At 34.4% G+C, this 27,648-nt stretch overlaps 1 protein-coding gene across 1 annotated transcript in view; it reads left to right on the top strand.

Moving 5' to 3' along the window:
- IL1RAPL1 (interleukin 1 receptor accessory protein like 1) overlaps positions 1-27,648 on the top strand; it is a 669,405-nt gene that overhangs the window by 407,649 nt on the left and 234,108 nt on the right. Inside the window, exons 4-5 of the mRNA XM_059466278.1 lie at positions 1,914-2,100; positions 3,178-3,331. Coding sequence (XP_059322261.1) covers positions 1,914-2,100; positions 3,178-3,331 — 341 coding nt within the window. The remainder of the gene's footprint in view (positions 1-1,913; positions 2,101-3,177; positions 3,332-27,648) is intronic.

Consider the following 27,648-nt stretch of genomic DNA (forward strand, 5'->3'; position numbering starts at 1 on the left):
AATATTTTGAGCTTTTGAAAGAAAATTCTGGTGGGGAGCTCAGCTGACAAAAATCTACCCAAAATTTTTGAGTACCTTGTATCTGACAGTTTAGAAGTATCCACTTCAAACAATGAATTTAAACATTCTGAAATTTTTCCAGAATGCTTCTCTTATGTAGCAGGAAGCCTTAGCTGCATCTGCTAAAGGATCTGCTGTTGCGATGGAAACTTGGATGTGCCTCAGACAAAATTCTGTCTCTGGCAATTGACACTGTGACTGTTGCAGAACAGAGTTCTTTAGTGGATCAAAACATTTAATCATAATTTTTGCAAAATTCACTCTGATACTGAAGGATGCCTATGCAAAAATTATACTAACCTTGCTTTTTCAGAGACTGGGAAAACAGTAAATTGTCCTCCTTTTTTTTTCCCCCTGCCATGTCCTCCTTTAAATATTTAAATTATAAGATTCAGTAACATGAACTAAACATGATGCTTAAACATACAGGAAGGAATTAAAGAGAATATTTAAATGGGAAAATTGTATAGCCAAACAGCTCCCTAAATACTGCTCCCTGTCATCTGATAAGAGGACACTCCCATCCAGTTAGTTTACACTTAAACCTCAGAGTTTGATGAGTTTTTCAGAACCTGTTCCCAGGGGATGAGTCTTCCAAGAACAAAAAAAAAACATTTTACCAATTTGGAAAAACAGATTTAAGTGACTTTATATGATATTTTCAAGACACATGATAAAAACCCAAATAAATAAAATATTCCAAGTAACACCTTAATGAAGAAATTACATAATTTACACCAATAAAAAATATTCTTCAAAAGGTGAGTGATTTTCAATTGCATGTACAGGTAAGAATGGGAATTGGCTCTTTACCAGCTTAAATGCAGCAAGAGTGATCCATATTCAGTGGATCCTACCTTTGAGTTGCATCAACCTTATTTGCTTTATACAGCCAGTTTCTCAAACATGGTAACAAATTATACTTACTTCTTCATTATAAGGAAATAATTTTGTGTTTGATTGCCTTACAAGGCCATGAATTAGATCAACAGCTAAGGGTCATTCTGTTCAAAAATTTATGTTTCTAACACTATTCTCTAATTTGATAGTTACTTACAGGGTTGCATTTTCTGTAGAAAACTGGACTCTAGTGTTTTGTAAATTAAGTTTTTTTCTTATTCTTTATCCCAAAGTATTTCTATTCCCTCTTATTGAACAGAAAAAGGAAACAGATATCAAGAATTTGATCTTTGAGATTCTGCCATGTTTCATACACACAAGTCCATTATAAATAAGAAATTAGGTCATAGAGGATGAGAATGGTGATAAGGAGGTGAATCTTTCCTCAGTGCTCTCTGCAGGATCCTCTGTCAGCAGGCCAGGGGTAAAATGCATTTACAGAACAGTAGGAGAGAAATCTTACACCATCACAGTATGCTCCTGGGGAGTACTCAACTTTATTCACTCATTTGCTCCCCACCTGGAAACTCAAATGAAAAAAAACACCAAAATTCAAGCAGTTTGGTCTTTTTGCCTGATTGAATCACATAGTGGAATGTGGGAAGACAGACAGAGTTCCCTGATCTCTCCCTGCCTTGCTTATCAACATCCAGAAGCAGATGTAGCAACAAGTTTCAGGAGAGAACACAAGCTGATGAAGCCTGTAGGTAATGCAGAACATTTTGTCCTGGGAGTAGATTATGGGCATTGTAGGCTATGGTCAAACTGGCAGTGCCTTAGATATAAACATCCTTCATTCTATAATTAATCACAAGATTAGTTTTAATTAACGTCTGTAAAATGTTGCCACTTCAGGTTTAAGGTATACTCAGTGCTGATGAATATGTGGTTCTTGGTGTGTTGCTCAATTTCCAATTTATTAGACTTTTCTTTCTATTTTCATTGCATTACAGAAACTCAACTTACTGTATGAAAGTGTCCATTTCGCTGACGGTGGGTGAAAACGACACCGGACTCTGCTACAATTCAAAGATGAAATATTTTGAAAAAGCTGAACTTAGCAAAAGCAAGGAAATCTCATGTCCTGAAATTGAGGATTTTTTATTTCCATTTAGGGAGCCTGAAATTCTGTGGTATAAGGTAAGGAATGCAAGAGATTTGTACCTTCAAATGTATATTATGCAATGTTCTTATGATTCTCTTGATCTAAATGTGTTATGAAGCTTGATTTGTTTTTAATCTTGTCAAGAAAAGACAACAGAACCAATGGTAGAAAAGAATTAACTAATTGAGAAATTAAAATGCTTCCTTTACTAAACTGCATGGGAAATCTATGTCTGCTTTACCTGAATAAACAGCTTAATTTTGCAGCATAAAATTCAGCAAACACTACCAAAATTTTTGTTTTTAAATGTATACTTAAAGTTATATTTGCAAATATAGTTTCATTGTTTTTATCAATACGTTTATTTCAATATTGTGTTATGATTTCTAGATCATTACTTAAGGGCCAAGTTCTTGCAAGTAGTGTTGCCTGTGGGCAGTGCAGTAGAATTAATTACGGTATACAAGACTGTGCTACCTAAAAATTAAAATTTGTGGCCTGGAAAGATAATGCCCAAATTAACTGATAGCATATATAAGATAGAAGAAGTGTAGCCAACTATTTTCTTATTCTCATCTTGTATTTTGTGTCTTTAATAAAATACTTTTTTATATTAAGAATGCATCTTTTCTAGGTACAGAGAGCTTTGATTCTAAGATTATTTTAGAGAGAGATATATAGCATCCTTATTTCTCCTCATTCTCATCTTCTGTTTCTCTACATTTTTTAGTTATGTTTTTTAAAAAAGGAATTAAAAAAAATTATTCCCTGCAGCTTGAGCTACTGGTAATATAAAAGTCATAGATTGCAGACATAAGTGTTATGCTAAATAAGTCAATTAAATATGAGCAAGTCAGCAAACCAATGTCAAAAAAAAACCACCAAAGGAATCAACTCCCTTTTCTAGCCAGAGGCATAAATATCAAGTCTGGTGATAAAATTAGTTTTAACCAACATCTAAATGGGCTGGATTTTTACATTTTTAGTTTATATACATTTATATCTAGCCTGGGTACTTACCTAACCACCTTTACTTTGAGCGGCATTGTCCACAGTGATCCATTTTAAGTGTAAGAACAAAATCCCTGAAGTTTTATATTCTGTTTAAACAGGAATGCAAGTCAAAGACATGGAGATCAAGTATTGTGTTTAAAAAGGACACTCTTGTCATTCGGGAAGTTAGAGAGGATGACATTGGAAATTACACTTGTGAGCTAAAATATGGATTCTTTGTTGTCAGAAGAACTACGGAGTTGACAGTCACAGGTAATTACAGGTTCTTTCTATCTCTTCTATTTTGAAAAAATGCCCACTGAATATTGTGGTTCAGGTTGTGTGGTTTTGAGTCATACCATTTGCACACATTTTTGCTGTGTGTCTAGGTATGAATGGTTGATACATTAAAACTGTTCTGGATACTTCAGAGTGGTATCTGTAATACCTTGGCAAGTGTAAGTTTTGCTCTGTTTGAAAAGCTTGTGGTCAGCTTTTTTTTATGTTTGTTTTTTTTAAGTGCAATGTGTGGTCAAGGAACGGGTAAATTCAGAAAGCATGTCCTCTTACAGAAAAAAAAATGTCTATCATATTCTGTCATGCTATTAAATTACTTGGGACATAAAAAAAGCTGTAGCTATAACTCCATGGTACAACCTCTAATTGTCTTTGGACATGAGAACAGCTGTAGCCACAACCCAAGAGCAGTAGCTCTGTCCCAGTGAGACCATTTCAAGTGTTGAGCAGTGCATGATGAGGGACAGGAGCATTTTTCCTCTGTTATTCTCTCCCCACTTTCTCTAGTTTATAGTTCAAGAACTTCCTGATCTCAATCATCATGCACTGTAGTTACCAATTAATCTATTTTTCATTCATCTGATTATTTTTTTAATCCATTTAGTCTTGGCTTTGAAAACATTTTGAAGTATTAAGTTCCACATAGTAATTATGTTACATGAATAAACTCTATAATTCAGCAAACAGCAATTGCATAAGATGCATTTAATATTACCTGCTTTTAAAACTACCACATCAATATTTAAAATCCATTATGAATTAAAGCAAAATATATGCTGTAATAGTTGCATCCACAGCAGCAGAGCAATGTGAAGAATGGTCCATTGAATTTTCAATTCCTCACCAGACCTTTAACCTCCATTTTACAATTATGTAAAACATATAGCTGAACATACATGTAAGGTAACTATGAGCTTTTACAATTATAGGATTACAATGTTAGGCAGGTGCATCCTGATATATGTAATGCTCTATAGTTTCACAATATATTTCCTAAAAGAAGGCAGAAGGAGGACTTTTCTGACAAATTAGAGGTGAAATAGATCCTTATGGTTGACAAAGAGGATTGTGTGTATAAGTTCTTGCACGTTCAAAATATATAGTAAACAAAAAAAAAGTCTTCCAGAATAATTATGTGGGTTGTTCTTAATCCTTTTCTTGTATCTAATACATAAATATGAGGCACAGCAATAACTTGTAACACACCTATGTTAAGCATTAGGTTGAATTGCAACAGTTTTCTTTAATGGTAAAAAGTTTGTTTTCTCATTCACTGTAACCCATTTTCCCTCGACATTAACAGAAATTATGGTCAATTAAGGAATGCAATTTTACACTGTTGGATGTGTCTGGAAATCATACTGTTTATGTTGTTTTGGGAGATTCAAGTAATCAATCATATTTATTTAAACTCAATAACCAGGATTTCTTTGTTGTTGTACAACATTGATTTGTTTCGTCAGTACAGATAGGCAATTACTGTCAAGTGATTAACCTCACAATAAACACCCATGTATTCTGTTTGATTGACTCTGATATAAAGAAAGCAGAGAAAGATTCTTCAAGTGTGTGATTTATACCAGAATAATCTCAATTATCTTTTGCAATATTTGATACCTGGATTTCAAAAGTACATATTTACTGTGTTTTTAAGTGATGCCTTCTGTCCTTTTGGTTGGTGCTCCACTGCACAGCAGTATTTCAACAAGTTCAGACTGACAGAAAAGAAAAAGAAAAGAAGCATTGGAATCAGATTCATGTTACTATTTGTAGGAATAGTTTTAAAAAAATGTAATTCATCACTTGTAGTTTAGGTAGGAGTTCAGTATTTAATATTTAACTAGACAAAGACAGAAAGAGACTTGGCTGATTTTGATGTGCTAAAAATGAATTAATTCATAGGGAGGGAACTGTTCAATTTCCACCTCTGCAAACCCCAGCAGATTTAAGGACAACCTCCAAATTAGCAAACTCCATAAAATCTTTATAATATTATATGAATAAACAGAACAAGCAGATAGATTTAGTCATAGTACTAAATTTTTACACCTGTTCCTCACCACCTCTTCTCTCTGGGCAACTGTGGACAGTCACCACTTAAGGATTCCCTTCCTTTCTCCCACACAATGTGTTCTGTCAGAATTGCTGTCTCCTTTAGGGAAACCTGCTGCTCTTACAGACCATTAACTATGGATGCAATTATAAACATGTTATTTTCAATACTGGTGTTGTATATTCATGTTATAAACTCCCTGCTTTAGATGTTAAATATCTGTGTGCCTCATAGTGAAACATGGAATGGCTCGTATTCTGATTTATCATTAAAGTTGAAAAATAGGAAGGGAATCCACACATTTAGAAAAAGATCAAACTCACTTAATAGGCAGTATCCATCTCATCTAAGTATAGCAGTTGAAAACCCCTAAGCCATGGAGAAAGATAATTTCCTTTCTGTTTAAAAAAATGAGAAAAGAAATTGCCGCTTCTTAGCCTAAATTATAAGCACTCAATGTCACCTTGGGTACACCTTTATAATACACCTTTAGAGTAACAACTATTTCATGGCTTACTTTTTTGTTGTTGTTGTTTTGTTTTTTTTTTTTTTTTTTTTTTTGGTCTTAATGGAAACATTTTTAAATATTTTGAAGATCTTTGTCTCATGCTGAAAACATATGAGTGATTTGAATCAATTTCTTTATTGTTCTGAGATGGGAACTATAAATTCCCTGTTTTTCAAAACAAAAACTATATACTGATTATCTTAACTTGTAACTAATCAAAATATTCACATAAAAAGCATAATTGGTAGGTTTTTTGGGTTTTGGTTATGCAGTTACACATTCTACAATGTCCTGCAATGTACAAAGTCATTTGTAGGCTTTTATAGTTCAGATTAGCAAGTTTTCTTTTATATGTGGAATTTTAATTAAGGCATTCCTGCTGTCTCTGACATAATTAATTAAGAATGTTTTGAGTATTGGGAAAGAATCCTATTAGAAAGGTACAGTGTTAATTTAGTCGTAGTGCACAACATGGGTCAAAAATACTTTTGGTGATTTATTTTATTTAAATTTTAGGTTTAACAACTATTGGGGTTTTTTTTACCTGTAGTACTAATTCATTTGCAAACTCTTTCTTCTTTTGAAGGGTTTCCTTCAGGTCAAATGAAGTCCAGCCTGTGTCAGAGAGAATGTACCCGTTCCCACTGCAATAGCATATAGTTCTCCATCATGAACATCATAAAAAAACAGACCCTATCAGCCTTGCAGTTGGGACTTTACTTATTTTGTTTTAGTTTTAAATATTAGAATACTTTTTTCCATTCTGTCAGAAGTAAGAAAACTTTGCAGATGGAACCAGAAATAATCAGTAGGTCCTTAATCCTGAAGCCTTTCCTCAGAGATACCCTTTGTTTTCTTTATTCAGTGATTAGACCCTGAGAAGTTCCCTTGGAAACAATTCCTGCTGGAATGAGCAAAGTTTTAGATTTACAGATTCCAGCATGTTTACAATCAAGCTATAGGAATAATTAATTGACAGAGTAATTTTTTTATTATTTAAATTCAGCCTGCTTGGTTTATCAAATTTCTGCAATAATCTTCAAAGTGCCAGTTTACACTTTTCTGTCTTCAACCCATGACTTTTTTCATCTTTAGATTTTCTTAGGCAATAAAAAAGGAATGCATTCTTTCTCATTTAGTTATACTGTAGTCAACTCTTAGTGCTGTTAAAAGTTTGGGTCATATTGAATAAGCTTTGTCTCTTTTGCTTTCTGACAGATTTAGTCCTCATTAGCATAATGGGAAATCCTAAATGACTACATGTATGTATGTATTTTTAGAGATGAAAAGATCACTGTAAAAATAAATAGTATGAAGAAATAATTATGATTAAATTAAATACCTAGCCTCACAGCTCAAAACATTTTAATCTTCTATATACAGCTAGCCACCATATATTGTGAATAAAAAACAAACAAAAAAAATCCTGAAAGAGGACACACATGCACACATACTTTGAAGGTTATAGCCAGCTTTAAGTGGTCTGTACTTTAACTGTGTAAGACAAAATGTTCACCATTTTTCCCCCAAAAAAATTGGCTTCAATTCCTTCCAGGTGTGCTGCTCTTTCACATTCAATACATCAGAATGCAGAGAGGTGCTGCCATAAGTATGTTCCTCTTTATTTTTAGCAGGTGCTAGGTGAGAAAAGTAGTAAAGAACAAAGAGAGTTGTTTTCCAAGCATTTAGAGATTTAGCACAGACTCTGCTTGGTTTCTGAAGTTAATGACTGGTATGAACCATATTGAATGCACCCAGTGACTGCTTGATTTGGCTGATCCCAATAATTATCAGAGCTGATGTTCATTCCTTTGGCTCATCATTAATTTAATTCAATTCCAGAACATACTCAGATAGAAGTTCTATTTACCATTATTCTGTGCAAAGACTAATAAAATATAAAGCAAACAATAGACTCATTATGAAAGCAGAATGTTCAAAATACTAACCTAGCATTTTAAAATGCATAAAATCCTGTAGGTTTAACACAGTTATGGCTGAACAGTAGGACGATTTTTTTTGTGTAAATTAGAAATGAGTGATTTGCAATCATTTTATGTGCAATCATTTTAATGCACCTGAAAACAAGGATCTAAATTAATTTCCTGTGTGTATTTGAGTAATAATAATCAAAACATTACGTTGATGTTGGATAAAATGTTCTCTATAAATTTTTATTTTACATATTTATTGTAAATGGGTTTAGAGTGTCATTCAAAAGCAGGCTTATGAAAACAGCAATGAGCAAAGCTTTATGTATTTTACTTCAAAGGAAGTGAAGATGATGTCATGTACTCTGTGTTATAAATTGCAATGATGAATTAGAAAACCAGCTTCAGCACTTTGGCAAAGAGATGCAAAAGTTAAAGTGAGAAACAATTCCAGATTTTCAACCTTGCTTCTGGTGACCTTTTGACATTCCTCCCTTTGTCATATGCTGCTCACAAAGACCAGACTTAATTATTAGAATTTATTCCTATCATGGTTAGGGTAGAGAGAAGATCCTCTAGAAAGTAATTCAAAGAAGTAGGCAAAGCAGGGTGGTCAGATGAATAAAGACCTGATGAATAATTTGTTCCCTTTGGGTGATATGTTTGTGTGCTCATCATTCTGGACAATGTCCAATTTCATGCACAGGATACTTCTCTCTTTCTGTTATTTACCAAAAGTCCTCCAGGATGTGGCCAATAGTAGTTGATGATGCAGTCATGATTTCTGCTGGAGCCCTGTACTCCCTGTGGACAATACAGTGACAGTAAAAGTGAGGGGGATGTTTCAGTAATTGGTAAGAAATAGAAGAAATCTTAGTCCATCATCTCAATGAAGAATTCCACTTAAATTAGCAAATTAGATATTATGCAAGAGGTGCAGTGCATTACTGTGCATACTGTTGTTAAATTTACAACAATTTTCTTTATTTCTAAGTGTTATTATAAACCTGATATATTTTTAAATTGATACTACTTTTTCCTGAATATATTTTTTCTTCAATTTTGGCTTTGTGTGTAAAGTTAAAGACTAATGTAAAATAATAAGTCAAAAAAGTTGGTTTTCTACATCAGGTGAGGGGAAAAAAATAAGGAAATGACATTTCCAAAATAGAAGTTTGTTTGTGTGAGTCAATTTTCCTTTCTTCATGAGTCATAGGAGAATACTGAAATAAAACCAATGAAAATGGATGTTGTTACCAGGATCATTGTTTCAGTTTAGTGTAGTGAAATTGTTAAGATGAATTCTACAGAGAGAAAGAATTCGCAGACAAAAGTTTATAACAAAAAAGTGCTAGTGACTACTAAAAATATAAAAGACTTATAAACTTGTAGTTCAATAATATCTCACAAAATTAAATAAATCTGTTGTTAAGGCACCCAAGATGCTTGTTAAACAACCTTTGAAAAAGTAGATTACACTGAATGTTAATGTTTCACGTTATTGCTATGGAATCTGAAGACTTCATTTTACTTTTACATTCCCCTAGAGTATGTTAAATCCACCTATACTGTCCTAACTGAGCATTTGTCATTTCCAAAGCTTTTCGTATACTGCTTTAGATAATTTATATGTACAGTAGAGTCTTCCAGGATGGTACTTTAATAAACCAGAGTATGAAATGTACGAGTACAATAGCATAAAGACCTTGTGTTGTCCCCATCCTAAAAACAATCTGTACACATTCTTAAAAACAGTCTATACACAATTAGACTGACTAAATATTTAGGTTTAAAATAGAGATGATTTTTCCAATGCTTTCAGTGTCTTTCAAATGGTTTAGGCAACCTAAACTCAGAGCTTCTAAGCAAAGTTATGTTGTTAATACATATGTTCAAAGAGAAATTCCAGACAATACATGTACCTGGAATCATTGCAATTGTTTTTAAAAGCAGAAAATTTTTTTTTACAGAAGAAAAGGAAAGACAGCTCATTTTGACTGCAGCAATATCCCATGGAGACATGCGTGTTAATAGAATAGTAGCGTCAAAATCATCTAGAAGGTATCTAATATATGTTCCACTATATGAAAAGCGTAACTTCTCTTAAAGAGTATTGACATCCTCCGAAATATTGTCATCTTCCATTCACCAACACTCCAAGGGAAAAAAAGGCTTTTTTCATGCTGTTGTCTCAAAGTATTAATAAATTACCCAAAACATTCTATTGTTTACAGTATATAAACAATAGGAAAACAGTGCATACCAAATTTAAGAAACAAGTTTTACTTGGAATTCTATTGTATTTACAAGGATCCCCCTGGCAAGAAGGAAGGAATGATGAATCTGACGCCATGTTCTCAGAAGGCTAATTTATTATTTTATTATACTATATTATATTAAAGAATGCTATACTAAACTATACTAAAGAATACAGAAAGGATACTTACAGAAGGCTAAAACGAGAATAATAAAAACTCCTGACTCTCTCCAGAGTCCCGACACAGCTTGGCCCTGATTGGCCAACGAGCGAAAACACTCACACTAGAAACCAATTAAATGATCACCTGTTGGATTAACAATCTCCAAACACATTCTCCATGAGCAAAATAGAGGAGAAGCAACTGAGATAATTATTGTTTTCATTTTTCTCTGAGACTTCTCAGCTTCCCAGGAGAAAAATCCTGGCCGAAGGGATTTTTCAGAAAATGTGAATGTGACAGAATTCTATCATTACAAGTGTAAATCAAGACTGAAATCTTAGTTTCTCTGAGATTGGTGTCCATTTGCCCACTGACTTAAAGAGTCAATATTTTGTCTTTTGACTTTCTGGTTATGAAAGATCAGAACTTATGTTAATTTTAAAAATTGAAATCAATTTTTAAAAAATCCAGCTCTGCAAATCACCCTGATGTTTTATTGGTTATTCTGTCATGCAATTTTTTCCAATTAATGAATGAAACCATTTTATAAAGGTAATTTAAATATGCTTTCTTCATGCTTTAGGAAGAGGCAAAATGCATGGTAGCTGCATAGTGATCCTCCAAAACAGGATGAACAAGAGATTTTTTTTTACCGTAATAAAAAGGAAAAATCTACCCATCTATTTCTACATGACTATAAAGTGCAAATTTTAATTCTGAATGTCTGAAACTATAGTTCCTCCTAGTGTATTCACTTTTGTAAACAGTACATTTCAATCCTTACTGGAATAAATTTGGGTAAAACACCTACTGACTTACTGTAGAAAGAGAACTAAAATTAAGCAGTCAAGAGAAATAACTCTAGGGTACTTTATCTGAAAAGTTTAAAACTTAAAGATATGTTAAAGGGAATAGAAATTACTACATCAAAATTGTGTAAGAATTTAACTTCTGATGCTTTACTTATCTATGTGAGAGCTTAATGTAGGAAAACAATTTCACCAGCTTTTTTTTTTCTCTGTGTGAATGTGATAACACATAATAATTGTTTGAGTGTGAAAGAAATTAAAAGCAGCAATTTCATTTTTTCCATTTCTATAATGCAGTTTTTCCTTTTGCTTTGGAGTATTATGTTCACACCTAGAACAGGATTAATTTTAAAATATTAGATATAACTTTATAGAAATATGACTGAGGAGTGATATATATCAGTGAATTTCCTCCACATTCTTTAAACCAAGTGAAGATGGAAGAACTAGAGTAGAAAGATGCCCGTGAGTTTTCCCCTTTTCTAAATCATTCTGTTTCACCTCACTGCATTCTTCCCATGTTCAACAAGAGGATTATATTTCTCCAGACACTTGATATGACAACGAACATTTCCAGCCCTTAACAAGCCCTTTGTGGAGCTACTAGTCCCACAGCATAATTTTACTCAAGTTGTGGAAGGTTTATTTATGGTGCATACATGACCTGTTGTGTGCTCTTTTCCCCTAGAGGTAAGACTCCTCTCGCCTAAGTTTAATATTTATACCCACTGGCATATGAGCTGCTGCTCCTCCTGGCAATTCTGTGATGTGACTGATATCCTCTTTATGTCAATGCGTGGAACATCAGATGAGCTGAGTTTTATAGAATTCCACTTCCATCTCTTGACTATCCAAGGTTTTAGTTGACAAACTTAAATGTAAATTTATAATATAGGCATCTAAATCACATGAATTCTACTCTAAGGTTTCATGACTGTTATGGTTATAACCTTTGGAAATGGCAAGCTGGCTCTACATTATATTTTCTTCTTATAAAATTTCATGTCAGCTTTTCAAAGCAGACAAGTACAAATCTGTAGTAGAAATATTATTTGTTTTTTAAACAAGATGTACAGCTGAGGAAAAAAAAAGCACAAGCTTTTGGATGTACAAGGCTGTCTTTAAATCTCAGGGGCTTAATGTACCAGTTGGTCTAATAAAATCTATTGCTTTTACCTTGGTATGCCTAAGGAAACATCACTGTTATTATTTTTCATGGTATTTAAGTTTTCTTAGGATGGAATCACAGCATGCATTTCTTTAAGCTAGCTGCAGTGTGAAAAATAAGTATAGGGTTTTTTATTAAAAATATTTCTGTTTTGATTAATTTTGGCAGTTAGAATAAACTGTGCTGCAGCGTGTTACTTGTGTTACACTGAGTTTCCCTTTTTCATTTTGAATTTTATTTGAAAGTGATGATTGTGACTACAAGACAACTGGAAGCTTTCCTTTTATGCTTCACTATTCTCAATTCAGAGCAAACTAAATATAAAGAAAAATGAGTCCTCTTTGAAAACAATGGTTTTGGCTTGAGAGCTGCAGTAAACAGAATAAATGTTTTATTATAAAGTAGGTGGGTTACGACGCTTCAGTGTAGAGATGGAAAATTTATGTTAAGCTCCTATTTCTGTTCAGTACTTACACACATCTTCTAACAGGGCATTTTTTATGTTCCTGTCAATAGTCTCTAATGCCCAGCTGAGTAAAGAACTGAGGAGAGAGGTGATTTTTGTTTTCTTGTGGTATAGCTCTGCCAGGAAACCTTGTGTCTTCCGTGCACATCCAAGTGAGAAGTGCAACTTGCCATGAACATCTGGTTCCTCCAGAGCTTTGAGCCTGGCACTAGAGCCCCAGTACCAGCTGCCTTATGGCATCCTGTGCTGGGCCTGTTCTAACATGAACTGGTTAGACCCTCTGACTCCTTGCATTTTCACTGAAATGAAAATGCACGTGTCTTTGTAATTGCCTCTCACTTTGTGATTTCAGTGGCCCAAGCCATTCTCTCTCAAAGCCTCTTTGCCCTGCCTGCCCCAGCGACGCATTTTGGGTCTTGGTGTCACATCTAAGAGGTGCAGCATCAGGAGGAACCTTTGAGGGGTCACTCTGCCTCCCCACAAACACTGCTCTGGCTGTTCCTGCCCTCCAGCAAACCTCCCATCTGCCCATCCCGCCCTGGGCGAAATGTGGGTAGTGGCAGTGGAAGAGCCAAATCTTGGGAAGAAAGGCAGCAGAAAAATAATCCCCTGAGATGGAGGGAGCAAGGGCCACTGCTCCTGTGGGGCCAAAGTGAGCACCTTCCCACCTGGCCACAGCCTCCAGCCCAGCAGCCACCCCTCCATGCAGCAGCAGAGCCTTGCTGATGTCCTGTTTTGAATTTTCAGGTGTTTTGTTCCTTCAAAGCAATTCCATTGGTTTTTCGGAGTTTTTGAGCTGGCGTTCAGAATTCAAGAAGTCACTCATGAATAAAGAGGCAAAGGGCAAAAAATGCATTGTGATAAGCTCATTTAAATAGAAATAGGTTCACTCGTTTGTGTGGGTTGCATATGCTTTTTTATTCTTTTAATTTAATATCTAGATTTTTATGAGTAAATTCAGTTTTCTGAGGAGCTACTCTGACACCATCAGGAAAAACGAAAAATTAAGGCTAGGTGAGCTGTTTGTCATTTTCATACAGCTAGCCCTGTCTAGACTTTTTGCTTACATATGAGCAGTGACAGTTTATTAGGATGAATGGGAGGGCAGGAATAGAGATTTAGGAAGAAAAGACACTTGCAAAATATGGATAATGTGACGTTTAGTGGAGATTATGAAAAAGCATTATGAGGAAGCACAAGGAAAAGCATTTATTGTTTTTCCTATTCTCATCCACAAATAAAAAACTGAACTCTTACATAGGAAATAGCCCTATGCAGCTATTCCTCTTACTAAGAGAACCTCCAAAGACTGAAGAAAAATGCTTGAAAGATCTAGTCTGGCTTTTGAAAAGTCAAGGACATTTCAAAATGCTTTTGCACGTATTCTGTAATGTCTTATACTTATATATTATAAATGGTAGTTGGCAGATTACATCTCGTATTTTCAAAAGCTAATGTCTGTACTGTTCTGCTCTAGATGTCTTCTTGTTTATGTGGTTCAAAAACATCTTTGTGATCTGTCAGAGTAGTTTTGATATGCACATAAAGCTGAGAGAACAAGGATTTACAGACTCTACTCGAAAGACATACAGGTAGAACTGCCTGCTAGGGGCTGGGCAGAGAGCATAAAGCACTGAAGGTGTCTTACTTTAGACTATAGTATAAATAAATTGGAATAAAATATTATAAATACAAGTTCAGGATTCTATTTTTACTTTATAGTTCCATAAGACACGTGATAACTGTCACTATTGGTTTTTTATAATCTGTCCTTTGAAAACAGTAGTCCTTAAAAATGCCACTGTATTAAAAAAGAAAACAAATCCAAACAAGATAAATTATGGGAGGGTTGAGCCTTACAGGCCAAATTAAAAGACTTTCACGACTTGAAAGTTTTCTTTCCACTTCTGAATGTATGGCAAAGTCACTCTTCTAAGAAAATATGAGCTGATCTAGTTCCCTTATTAAACTGAGTGCTTCAGAGTACCAAAGGGCAGAAAACTTGCATTAACTTGATTAAAAATACTATACAGAGTCAACAGAAAAATGAAAAATTTACTTCTGTAATCTTAAAAGGATTTTGTGGGCCGAAAGGAGGGTTTTTTAATAAGTTAATTGTTGCAGAATGAATAACTACATGTGTGGAAGGTCCTTGTAGCTCCTGCTCATGTATATTATGGAAGAGGAAATAAAATTAGTAGAGTAAGAAATGCAATTCTGATTCAAAAACTGAATTGGAGGTGGTCTTAATTCTTGTTTGTTTATGGCAATTGATAACATCTAGTTAAATTAACTGAACTACTGTTCCATTTTCAGGATGTGGATTGTACCTTCAACACGCGTAGAAAAAAGGGTATTTATTCTTTTAGAGGCCTTTTAGCATTGTCAGCAAGTTAGGACAGAAATTTTTTTTTCTGCCATTTCAGCCATTGAAAGAGAAGCTAACCAAGTGCTAAACCTCTAATCTGTAAGGGATTTTGAGAAAAGAAAAAAATCGCTTGTACTGGATTCGTGGGCTGTTATGTTAAAAGTTTGAAAGAGGGTGAAAAGTGTACTCATCTACAGCTAAGACACATTTGGTGATTTTTTTAACCTATTTTACCTCTAATAAAAACAATAGTCATATTATATTAAAATCAGTTTTATCTCTTCTACTTTTAATTATAAATATTCAAGTGTTTTAATTAAACACATGCACACACCCCGTTCATTAAATTTGAATGGAGTTTGCTGCCTACCGACAGAAAGAAATCTCAAGAAGAGAGGAGAGGAATACACAGGTTGCTTTTGTGGTTTTTTGTTTGTTTGTTTTGTGAGGAGAAAAAAAAAACAACAACTTTTAATAATGCTTAGCTGCATGTGACCTTTACCAAATTTTGAGTAACACATCATTTAAGAAATATATGGAACTTTCTGCCCTGGAAGGAAAATGCACTTTTAACAAAAGAAAGATGATTTTAAATCCTGCTGTGTTTTTAGGAAGTTCTTCTATGAAATAAGAGGCATACTATTAATTCCTATTGTAATTAATACACCAACTCTTTTTCCTGAATAACATGATGGTTTTGCCGGGTGCAGGAGAAGAGTAGCTGTGAATTCAAACCAAGGCAACAGAATAGCTGTGGACAGAACATTTATTTAAGACATACATATATTTCTTTCTACTCTGCACTGGGAGCCTGGGAAGACTGCAACACATTTGTGGTGTACAGGAGAAAATGAATATGCAAATACAGAAGGAGTAAGAGGCTTCCACCAGTAGAGATAGGAAAAGTACATGTAGAAAAGACGGTGATTTATTTTTTACTACAGGAAGCCCAATGTAAATGCAACTATGATTTTCCCTACTGTGGGATTTTCACAAGATAGTATTGACACTAAAGATTGTTGGGGTAGTCAGAAGTTCTGAATATATTTAAATGAATACAGTTGTATCTGTCATCATGAATGGCTGCTATAATCACAGCTTTTAAAACCCTCTGTTGGCTTCAACACTCCATGGTACAATGGAGCTCTTCAGAACTGGAATAGTTGTTGACATTCCATTAAAGAAAACAATAGAAGTGGAATGAATATGCTTAGATTTCTTTTTACTCTGTACAACTGATTTATAAAACGAAATAGCAGAGGGAGAGAAAAACAAGACAAACCACTGTGAAAAGTAATTAAAGATATGAATAATTGTGAAGAGTAAAATACAGCTACAGCTATGATAGAGAATATTTGTCATTATTTAAACTATGAAATGGATTTTTTAAAATTGAATATTTTAATTTTCATTAGGATTGTAATAGCTATCACACTGAATTTTGTTTCTAATTTCTGTTAAAAAATAAGGTTATGTAAGGTTTTTAATTTATCATTTATGTACCAGTGGGCTGTATAACTGTTATACAAGATTTGTTCAGTTTAAGTTATAAGTATTTAGATGCTAACTGCAGAGAAGTTCAAAAGTGATAGATTTTTAGTTAAACTTTTGCATTACACATTTCTGTTTAAATTAGCTGGTGATAAATGTACTGTACCTGAATCTCACTTAAATGATGCTTTCATGAAAGTTTTCTGCCCAAGTTTGTATAGAATGATACAGTGAAAACATCAGGCAAAAATAAATCTAGACATCCTTTACTTGTTTAAAAAATCATGATTTCCCTCTCCTTCTCCAAAGGGTAGCTCTCAAAATCATTTTAGAATTTAGATGAAATACGTTGAAGAGCTTTGCCTTTACCTGTCAGCTTTGCCTTTACCTGTCATCATGAAATACTTCAACTGCAGCATGCAGCCTTTCCTGTTTGAAAACCTTTATAATTGTGCTCATTCTAAGGAATATAGAAAGTGAGAGGCTCCAAATTGCCTTTGAAGCTATTACTACATAATCCACTGCATGATGTTCCTTTACTTGCTTTGTTGCTTTTATTCTGGAAATGGCATTATAGCAAAGTAAACAACACTGTCAAATATATAAACCTGTTTTTCTCCCTCCCTAAGGTTATGTTAGCTACCTATACAGACATTTGAGGGATATCTTTGCATCTTATGCACAAATGGTAAACAATATTGAAATATAAATGCATGAAGAATATTGGAATAGGTTTGTAAAAAACTAAATTAATGTTTAATATGTATTTATTATACAAGTAATCTGTCGCAGCTTGTAAACTCTCCTCCTCCTGCTGCACTGAGTAAAAGCAGAACACCTTAGCTAGGAAAAATCAGAAATACCTTTAGTTTTGTCTGCTAAATTTAAGGTGGGACTTTTGCATCCACATACCAAATTGCTTTTAAATAACCTTGATTGTCCTTTGAGACTTGATCCACATGCTTGGAACTTCACCAAGCATTGTTAAACAGGTTAGAGTGCAGGCTGTAAATGTTGAAATTGTGAGTCTGAGGCAGCTTGACAACTAGACAAGCATTTAGAATTCTTCTAATCTTTTTTTCATATGTCATCTGTAAAGAAGTGAATGGTTACATTAGAAATCAAGCCTATAAAATTGCTTGCTATTCCCCAGATTTCATTCTGGAAAATGTATCTGTGCCTAATACAGGAAAAATTGAATACAATTATTTGAATCTCTTTTTTTTCAGAGCAAAATCATAATGTTCAATGAAATATGAATGCATAAGTAAATGAAAAAAATATAATTAAGAACTTAGACTGTGTGGAAGTAAAGAAATGTGGGAGGAGGAAACGTTAGAGAGGTAGATATTGCAGCAAATGACTCAAAAACTCTTAGTAGTACTTGTGGGAATTAACTATTAGGATGTGCTGCCTGAAAGATCACAATGTTCACAAAGTCTTTTTTCTGAATGACATAATTTTGTTACTTGCATAGTAGTTCCATCAAATGATGATTTTTGTGACACTTGCTGGAGTCTGAAATGTCACCCCTGTCTGGCAGTCATTCTTGAAAACAAGCTTACCAACAAAATAAATAAAACCACATTCTAAACAGCTACTGCAATACTGCATTACAAGAGCAGTCATAGGCAGGAGCTTTCTGGGTGTGTTTAGACAGTTCCAGGTTTGGAGATATTTTTACAAAAGTAATAATAGTTTCACTGCTGATGAATTCAAAGTCTCAGAACTCAAAATCTCTCTTAATCTCTCAGTCATCTGTAATAGATTCATGAGAAGAGGGACAAAACCACACAAAATTCCTGTTAATAAATTAATATCTCATTGTGATTCCTGTCTGACCATGTCTACATCACAGAAAATGACATTACAGTCACCAATAACTGGCACCATCTTGGGTCATCTCAGAGAAGATGAGTCTTGGATGGTTTTGGAGGTTGCACTGCCAGCCTCACTATTGGGCAGAGTCCAAAAGTACATTAAAGTACAGAGAGGATGAAGAAACCTCTCTGCTCTGGTTTGTAGATAAAGAATTTGGTTCATGACATCATGATTCTTTGCTACTCAGGATAAAAAACTTCATTTGAAATTAAATGGTCTCTGTCTGATTTCTAGACATCTTTCAATAGTTTGCCTGCGGCTGATTTAGAAATGGAAAAAAATAACTCTTGAATGGCAAATCAAGATGTTTACTGAAGTGTTGCCCAGATTCAAATTCGGTTGGTTTGTTTGTTTGTTTTTCACATAGAAAAGAAGAAAATTGCATTACCTGAATTAGAATTTAATTTAAATGTATTGATCCCTACTTAGGGAGATACCCAAATTACTCCTAGATGGTGATCTGCCTGGGGATCAGGCAGAGTTGGGCTAAACTGCAAACTTTTATGTTCAAGGACTATGATGTTTTCTGCTCAGCTTGTGCCCTGTGTCAGATTTAATATTTGTTTAACAGCATTTTTAGCTGTTGGGCTTTATGAATTTAAGCATCAAGTCCAACTTAAACATCTTTTTGAACCTAAGCAATTCTGTGATACTATGATTCTATGAAAATAGCTGTGATATTCTCTTATGTCACTACAAGATTCCTTCAGCCCAGCCATATTTTGCAGCCACACAGTCCAGCAGCAGGTATCAGTATTAGTGTGTGCACTAACTCTTGACAATGTCCCGAATAGAAGGTGATTCTTTGCTCTTTGCATTTGAAGTTCATCATTGGTCTGTCAGGATCCCAGATTTCACTTAGTATTCTCTGAATATTTTTCTAATTTCAAATAGTATTTTGGACATTTAAAATTGAATTGGAGACAGTTGTCATGAAACCAAGTACTTTTTTCTTCAATCATAGATAATTTTTTTCAAATAGCAATTGATAGGGTAAAAAAATCAGTATTTGCGCTCAGAAAGGCAGTATTACTTCAAAACAAAGAAACAGAACCCCACCAGCTAACAGCAGAAATCAGTGTTGCCTGTTCTGCCTGTCCCAAAATGTGAAAGGAAAGGACACTCGCACTCTGCTGTCAGTACCCTGCCCAAATTTCAAGCCATCGCTTTTAAGTTCATGGCAGCATTGCACTTCTAAAGCTCCTATCTCATCAAACCTGCTGCAAAATTCAACACTGAACTTTGCTCTGGGAGCCCAGGCAGACACTGGAATTTTCCATAATGGTCAGCTGAAATTTTCCTGTGCTGCTACCAGTCTCCCTCCCTGCAGGATCTCAGGCTGCCCACAGCCCTGCTCCTTGAAGAGGAGCTGTGCAAAATGCTTTGCAGCAGCACCCACTTGGGAATTGTTTTTCTGTCTAAAGCTTCCAGTGCTTCTAAACCAGGAAAATATCAAACTGGCAGTGAAAACTGCACAATACATGGTTGCCTGTAACTGTCAAACCTCTTGGAGTGGTGTTGGCAGGTTAAGAGCTGCTCATTTCCAGCTAATCTAGATTTTTCTAGTAAGCAGAAGACAGGTTGGGTGTGGCACTGCTGGGACCGATCTTTAGCTTCATACTCAGTAAAATGCAGAAAATGTTCTCAAACACATTTTCCAATTTCTTTATTACAAATAGAGGCATGCAACACTTAGTGTGCTTGCCTTCCCGGTCACAAACTCTTCTGATCACATTCTGAGAGACAGAAAAATCTTCAGATATTCCCTTCAGATTCTGTAATTCCAGCTTGTTTCATAATTTTATGATGTGCCAAACAGCCTTTGGACATCAGAGGAATGCATCAGTCACCATGAATGATTTATAGAATGACTTTTTTTTAACTAGCTATTTAAAAAATAAAATGTTTTTAATTAATACTGCTCTGAGTTTCATAATTGCAGACATAGAAGAGCACACCTGTGAAACATGCAGAGCTACACAGTAGGTGGATGCAACTTTATTTACCCAGTAGGCATTGTCTGGATAATAAAGTAGGCTAAAGTTCCTTCCTGAGTTTTCAATACAGCACTGCTGCCTTGTTTAGAGTGAGCTCCCAGAAAAATAAGAATTACGAAAATAAAATTGTTTTTCTCTGTTCTCTCATGATTTCACTGAAATAAATCTGCATTTATCAGAATAGAACTGTGTTCACCTGATGGACCAGAATATAATCAAACTAGAGTAGCACTCTATTGCCTTTAAAAAGAGACTGATCTTTTTAAATTTTCTTCTCAATACCTAGTTAAATAAATAAGCTTTTTAAAACATGACATGAGCTGATTAATTAACCAAACAACATACTTTGGAAAGAGACTATGCAGGACAATGGCCTTAGAATGAGATTCCTTTCAAAACAGCTTATCTTTTTAGCCATTTGCAAGCTTCTCATTCTTTGTAAAAAAATTTTTAAAACAGAAAAAAATAGAATGACAGAGAAAAAAATATGAAATTTGAGTAAATACATTTTCTTCAACACTTCTGTTCTTTAAAGGAAAAACATGTCTATTTCTGGTCCCCATGCAAACATTGTAATAAATGTTATTAACTGTGGAAATATTAAACAGAAGCAACTGTTTGGAGGTAGGAGAGATATTTCCTCTCAATTTGGCATTTAAAACAGGTCTCGGATTGGCAAAAGCTTTTTTAGTCTTATAGGTTGCAGCTGGTATATAGATATTATCTATTGCTGAAATTTTTTCTAAAAATAATCATTATCACAGAAATTCCAAGAAAGTAAGTTTGTTTGTGTTGGTTTGTTAATTTTTACAAAAAATCTATTTGAATTTGAGCTAATACTTTTATTGGAAAACCATTCAGCATATTTTCCAAGCAGTCTAATTTCTAATTTCTTTCTTTGAGATGTCTTTGTTATAGATTCTTTCATATAGATTAAGTAATAATGACAGGGACCAAGAAAGGAAAAAGGAACATGAATTTGTGTGCAATCTTAGCTGTATTCTCAAAGAAGAGAAATGTACACTGGCAAATATAGGATGGCATTACAGGCTCCTTTGACAGCAGCTTCTTCTGTATTACTGTTTCACAGGACATGAGAAATGATGGTTCTTTCTTCATAGTGAGAGATGAGGTCAGTAGAGTGTTTCCTCTCTGAAAAGAATTGAAAGATGCTGCCTCTCAGATGAATGTGCATTGGTGTTAGTATCATAGTTTATGGAACAAAAGCCAATTTTGGGCAGTAGGGCTGTGGTTTGGCAAGTCAAACCTCACTGACCCAATTAATTGTCTTCTTATAAGCACTGACATTACTGCCCAGTATGTGTCAGAATTATGGTCCAAAGCATAATGAGCCCTAGGCCTAATTGTGATTTTAGATCAGCTTTAGCTGTAAGAAGGGAGAAAAAATTCTCTTAAATTGCTTTTTTATTTTGATATCCATGCAACTATTTCCAGCTTCCTTCATGAGGCATTTCTGTCCATCAAAAACTCCACTCTCCAATAAACTTCCCTAAGAAAAAATATATTATTCATGCAAAAGAGTATTTAAAGGCTTGTATTGCTGTGAGACTGTTTTAGTTGGCACAGGAACTGCCTTATGTCTGCATCTATCAGGGACTTAGAGCATATTTGATCCTCTCTAGGGAAATACATCCATGATCCAGTGATCCAGCTGCCTGGAAGTCCCTGTTATCACAGAGTCTGCAGCCAATAGCTGACATCACTTTGGGCTGTATCTGAATTTTAGTTCTTGAGTAACTTTTAATGGGGCATAATATTTCTATTTATTATGTGCTTTCTATATTAATATTTTCTTGCATTCCTCATTTTTCCCGTTGTTATCCAGTCTCGTCTCTTAATTAAATCAGTTAAAGGGTACATTTAGATTTATTGTAGTGAAAACATGGATATGTGCTCTGCTTTTGAAATGGTAGGAGTGCATTGAATAGTGAAAGAAGAAATCCAACAAAACTAGCCCAGCTCTTGCTTTTAAATAATTAATTTATAGGATAAAAATGGATATATCTTAATTCCAAATATCTCCATTAAATTAGTAGTTTCCAGAAGAGTAGGTGTGACATGACTTACAGACCCAATATATTCTTTTACAAACCCAAATATATAATTATTAATGAGATACTAATTTAGTAATGCCCAAAACTTCTTGAAGATTTTGTTTTATCTTTGTAAAGTTTTCCTGGCATATTCATCACTAACTTAGGAGTGTTTCAATGAATATAATTTATTTTTTAACTTTTTATGAGCACATTTATCACTTTCTTAATAGACAGATATCCTGCTTTCTATGCTTTTAGAATAGTTAAGAGTATTTGAGGAATTCTGAATACTTTGAATTGAAATGCAAAAAGAAAAAAGAAATAGAAGTCTTGTGTTGCAGTAGTAACAAAATATGGAGTGATTTCATCTTATAACTGATACTATTGACTAGGGGTACTGCTCTTAGAGCTATAAACAAATAGCAAATACAAGTAGTTTTGGATTAAATGTATGTAAAACAAGATGAATAATCAGCTTTCCTTCATGTTCTCTCTCTCGCTCCCTGAACACCCAAATAATTTCAAAAAGCAGAATTGCAACACTGATTTCCCAATAGATAGCAAACCTAGTGAACAAAACTTAGATTTGTAGCCTAAGACATTAATTTTTCATTGAAGTAATAAGAGAGTAGTTACTGTATGTATTTATGTTTTCTCTTAGACAAATGAAGTAGCTGCTGAATTCTGCACAGAAGGCAAATACTGAGAAATTTAAATAGGACACATTCATACAGAATATGTTTATTATTGGTTGCATATATCATTTAATATTTAAAAGCCCTTTTATCATGTACTGTTGCTCATGGAAATAAGCTTTCCTCTTATTTTTAGTCTTGGGAAATGGTTTTTAGTTAGAGGATTCTGGGATTTAATTACAGAACTTTTCCGAAGCTCTTGTTAAAGGTACTAATTCCACCCTGAAAGGGTCCATCGCCATTTGGTCTGTAGTAGATACATAAGGAGAAATGAAAGAACTGAATGTCATGACCATGACATTTCCCAAGAATAACTTTCAGTCTTCTCTTACTTGGAGTTCAGGGAATTTTTCCACTGCTGTCTGCAATAATAGTCTTTTTTCCAAACTCCATTTCACAATGTTTTACAGATCTATGTACTTTTAAAGCCTCTACAAGATCTTGCAGGAAGGAATTCAACTCTTGCAATCAAGCACTGTGTGAAAAATTGTATTTTTTTCTTGGTTTGAAACTTTTTTCTGTTAGTAGTTAGTGACTGATTCTATTCTAAGTTACATTGCTGAAAACCAAGAGCAAAGCTGCTTTAAAAGTTTTAACAGAGAGGGTTAAAAAAGAGATGCAGTTGTTTTGATGTTGAATATTCTGGCTCTCAAATATAAAAGTATATTATTTCAAATTTTCCAGCTAAATGGTAGTGCAAAGATAATGCATTGGTAACTCAAACCAATGAAAATAGTAGGTGAAAGGGTGCTGCCTATCTGAATCCATTTGACCACAGTGGGAATGTATTTATGTGAAGATGTAGAATCATAGAAGTGTCCATTTCATGTCCTTCTGAGTGTTATCATCAGCATGAAAAAATATAAAGAAAGATAATTCCACCAAAGGATTTGGAGCAATCATCAGCCTCAGGTACTGCACACTGGACTCTGTGTGTGGGAGTTAAATGAGAAAGAGGAAGAAGAAATTAAGAGTAGGGAAAATGAACACACAATGGAAAAATTGATGAACCATTTGAAAACCATCAGTAGAAAAATTGCTGCTAAACATTTCTATAATGTTTATGGAAAATTTATTCTCCTCAGTAAAAAATATTTCACTTGGCAAATTCAAGAACAACTACTGATGATTTAATGTAATGTAATGTAATGTAATATAATGTAATGTAATGTAATGCATTAGTAACTCAAACCACTAAAAATACTTCGTAATTCTCAGAGTTACCAATAGGTCTCAAAAATTCTGCATCCTGGGATTTTAAGTTGCTCAAGAAGGATGTAAAGTCAGACTTTGGCTGCTTTGGAATTCTTCAACCTGTCACTATTTATTCCAGCTTTACTTAGAGTGTTTTTTTATTTTGCAGCTCCAGAAGTTTAAGCATACAGATAAAACAGTGATCAATTTAAAATACTAATTGTGTAAGGCACTCACCTAGATACACCCCCAAAGTGTGAAGTTATCTTGAAGACCCTCAGAAGAAATAAATTTCGCAAAAGCACAGACAAACACACACAATGTATGTGGTGGTGGTCAGTACATAGCTGTGTCTCACCTGTTTATAGCCATTGGGCCAGAAAGCCACCAGTGATTGATCTGAGCTGCCCATCTGGGCTCCTGCCGCTATCAGGGGCTGGCTGATTCACACAGGTGTGTTTGTTTCTTGCTTGCTTCATTAGAGCAGAGTGTGCTGGTGAGGTTACATCCACTCAGGGTCAGCAGAGACCACCAGTCTCAGAACCGAAGGCAGCTGAGCAGTTACAGATGAGACAAAGAGCAGACTCGTGGCTGATATGCTCAGGTGCTCTCAGCTTTTCAACGCTGTTTTTCATTCTGACATTTACCTTATGTGTACCTTCATTTTCCTTTGAAAAGAGGACACAATTGTACTTTCCTTTTCTTGCTTTTTGAACAATATATCTCTTTACATTGTCCTTTTCTTTTTTACTGTGTGTTGAAGTCTCTTGCAAGTGACAGTATTCCCTATCAGATATGCCAGATTTAAGACACATAATCTTTTAAAAAAATCATCATTTTCTCATCTAACCCTTTTTCCTTGTCACTCCCAATCCAGAAATTAGTAGGATAGCAAATTCAATACCTAGTTACTCATAGCAAATTACAGATACCTAAATAGTCAAATCCACCAAATAAGCTTTCAATTGCTCGCATGTAAGGATTTCACATTATTTGTCATCAAATGAAGAAAATTAAAGCACCTTTTTTTTTTTTAAATTTAATAAAAATGACCAGTGCATAGTTGTTATTAAGCAAGGTAAAAGAGTTCCAGCATCTGGTAAAACTAGAACAAGTTTTTCTATTTGATCAGATCCTTCCACTCTACCCTTGGTGTCATACTTGAATCTAAACCAGTGTAAAATAATTGTAGTGTCACCCTGGAGAGATGAAGGCCATGCACTTCTCATGTAGAGGTGCCACAGCACACAAGAATTAAAACCTGATCACATAATTACAAAGATCTTGTCACTTAAAATGACTACTCAGAAAGAATGTGTTAGGCCAGGATTTGAAACTGATCAACAATTTCCTGTGTCTCTGTTGTACAGCACAATTAGGATGAGGAGAATGCTAAGAAGAACTAGTCCCTTCTGGTAATATGTATTTTAACCTCATTAAACACTCAGTGAATAGAGTTAGGCTTATGTCTGAAAATTAAACACTGATGCCTACAAAATATGCTTCTTGATGCAGCTAATATTGGAGAATTTCTATAATGGAAACATTAAATCTGTTCTAAATAAATTTTTGAGGCAATAGAAAGAGTTTCAAGGATTAAAACTCTGTCATATTTTACTTTTTGACACTACTTATAAATTTCTTTTATTAGTTTTGCTGCTGAATTTATATGGCTGCAATGAGAGAATTCATATTTTCTCACCAGTTTGAATTGATCATATTTTTTGACTGTTGCACCACATCTCTCAGTGTTTTCTGGCTACAAAATTGTAAACAGTTCCAAAACATGCAGAGTTTTCAGAAGCTCAGAAGGTTTAAAAATCAAAGGTAGTGTTAAGAATGGTGCTCAAATTCATCTCTATCTTCACTACTTTCCTGTGCTGTGCTTATTTGCATGGGATGGAATATTGGATCCATAAAGAAGGTGATGGAGGAGCAGTTTTGAAGACTTGATAGGAGAAGAAAATCAAGTATAGATGAAATTTGCAAAATATCTTCCTTGTGAACCTTTACATTTACCATTATCAGTCTTAAAGATGTTTAGAGTTTACCACTTTGTGCTATCTTTTATTTAAATCTAGTCCATCCTTCCTTGTAAGAACTGGTTGATTTGTTCTAAAGGTAGTTGACAGAGTGTGAATTTTAGTTATTACTCCTTAGTATTCATCTGGAGACAATGGTATGAGCACAAAAAACTTAAGTTTATCAATTTATCTTTGGTTTCCGTGGTTAACCACTGAACTCCTACTTCATATTTCCATCTGCTGTCTTCTGTAAATCTGCCCCTTGAAACACTAAACAGCAGAAGTCTTTCAGTGGGTTCAATAAAATTTCAAAGACTGAGTTCGGATACAAGGAGGAGCATTTAAGAGTCTCATCCTGATAAGGAAAAGACTGTTTTGAAGGTTTTTAACAACAGTTAATCAATTGCTGAATTCTATTGAACTCTTATGTAATGAGATTAGTTAACCCATATACATATTTTCTTTTCACCCAATGAAGCATAAAACATTGCCAGGAAAAAAAGATTTTGAGGTGTCTCCTTTGGTGCCTCCATTGTCTCTCTTTCAAGACAAATGGGATATCCTCAGCTGGTCTCCCTGACACAAAATATTTAAGTGCTCCTAACATGTAAGGCAATAACGCACCAGCAGCAGAATCCCAGTAACTCCTCACTGGCTCCCCACACAGGATTCCTTCTGTGTTTCTGTGCAGCATCTTTGGAAACTCACTGTGCCCATTAACATGCAGCAGCCTTCAGCTCTTTGCACTCCAACATAAGCAGCCCAGATTTCCAAACTCTCCTCTCTGTTTGTATAGGTCCTGATGTGAGATTAATAGGATTTCTTGAGGATCTAGCTCCACATTAAAAGGAATAGAAAAGATCTCTTTGCAGTGATTTTACTGTTTAATTGGTAGGAGGAGCATCTTCTGGCTGAGCTGTAAATTACTCAGCAAAGAGTAAGTTATCAGAATGTAAGGCCTGTTTGGGATTTGAATGATGTCAAGATGGCCCACATTCTCACATAATTTTACTAAAGTGCAGAGGTAGTTTGGGGTTGAAAGTCATTCCCTAATATAAAATACAATAAAATGAGATGTGAGGGATTCTATTGTACTGTTCAGTGTACAATATATTTAATATTCTTAAGCTCCTATGATAAAATTCTCATTGATTATTCAAATGAAATTGTGATACTATTTTAACTAGAAGTCAAATTAATTACAAAATATTTCCATTATAATATCTTGTGC

The sequence above is a fragment of the Ammospiza nelsoni genome, chromosome 2 (genome assembly GCF_027579445.1).
Source record: "Ammospiza nelsoni isolate bAmmNel1 chromosome 2, bAmmNel1.pri, whole genome shotgun sequence".
In the NCBI taxonomy this organism is placed as follows: domain Eukaryota; kingdom Metazoa; phylum Chordata; class Aves; order Passeriformes; family Passerellidae; genus Ammospiza; species Ammospiza nelsoni.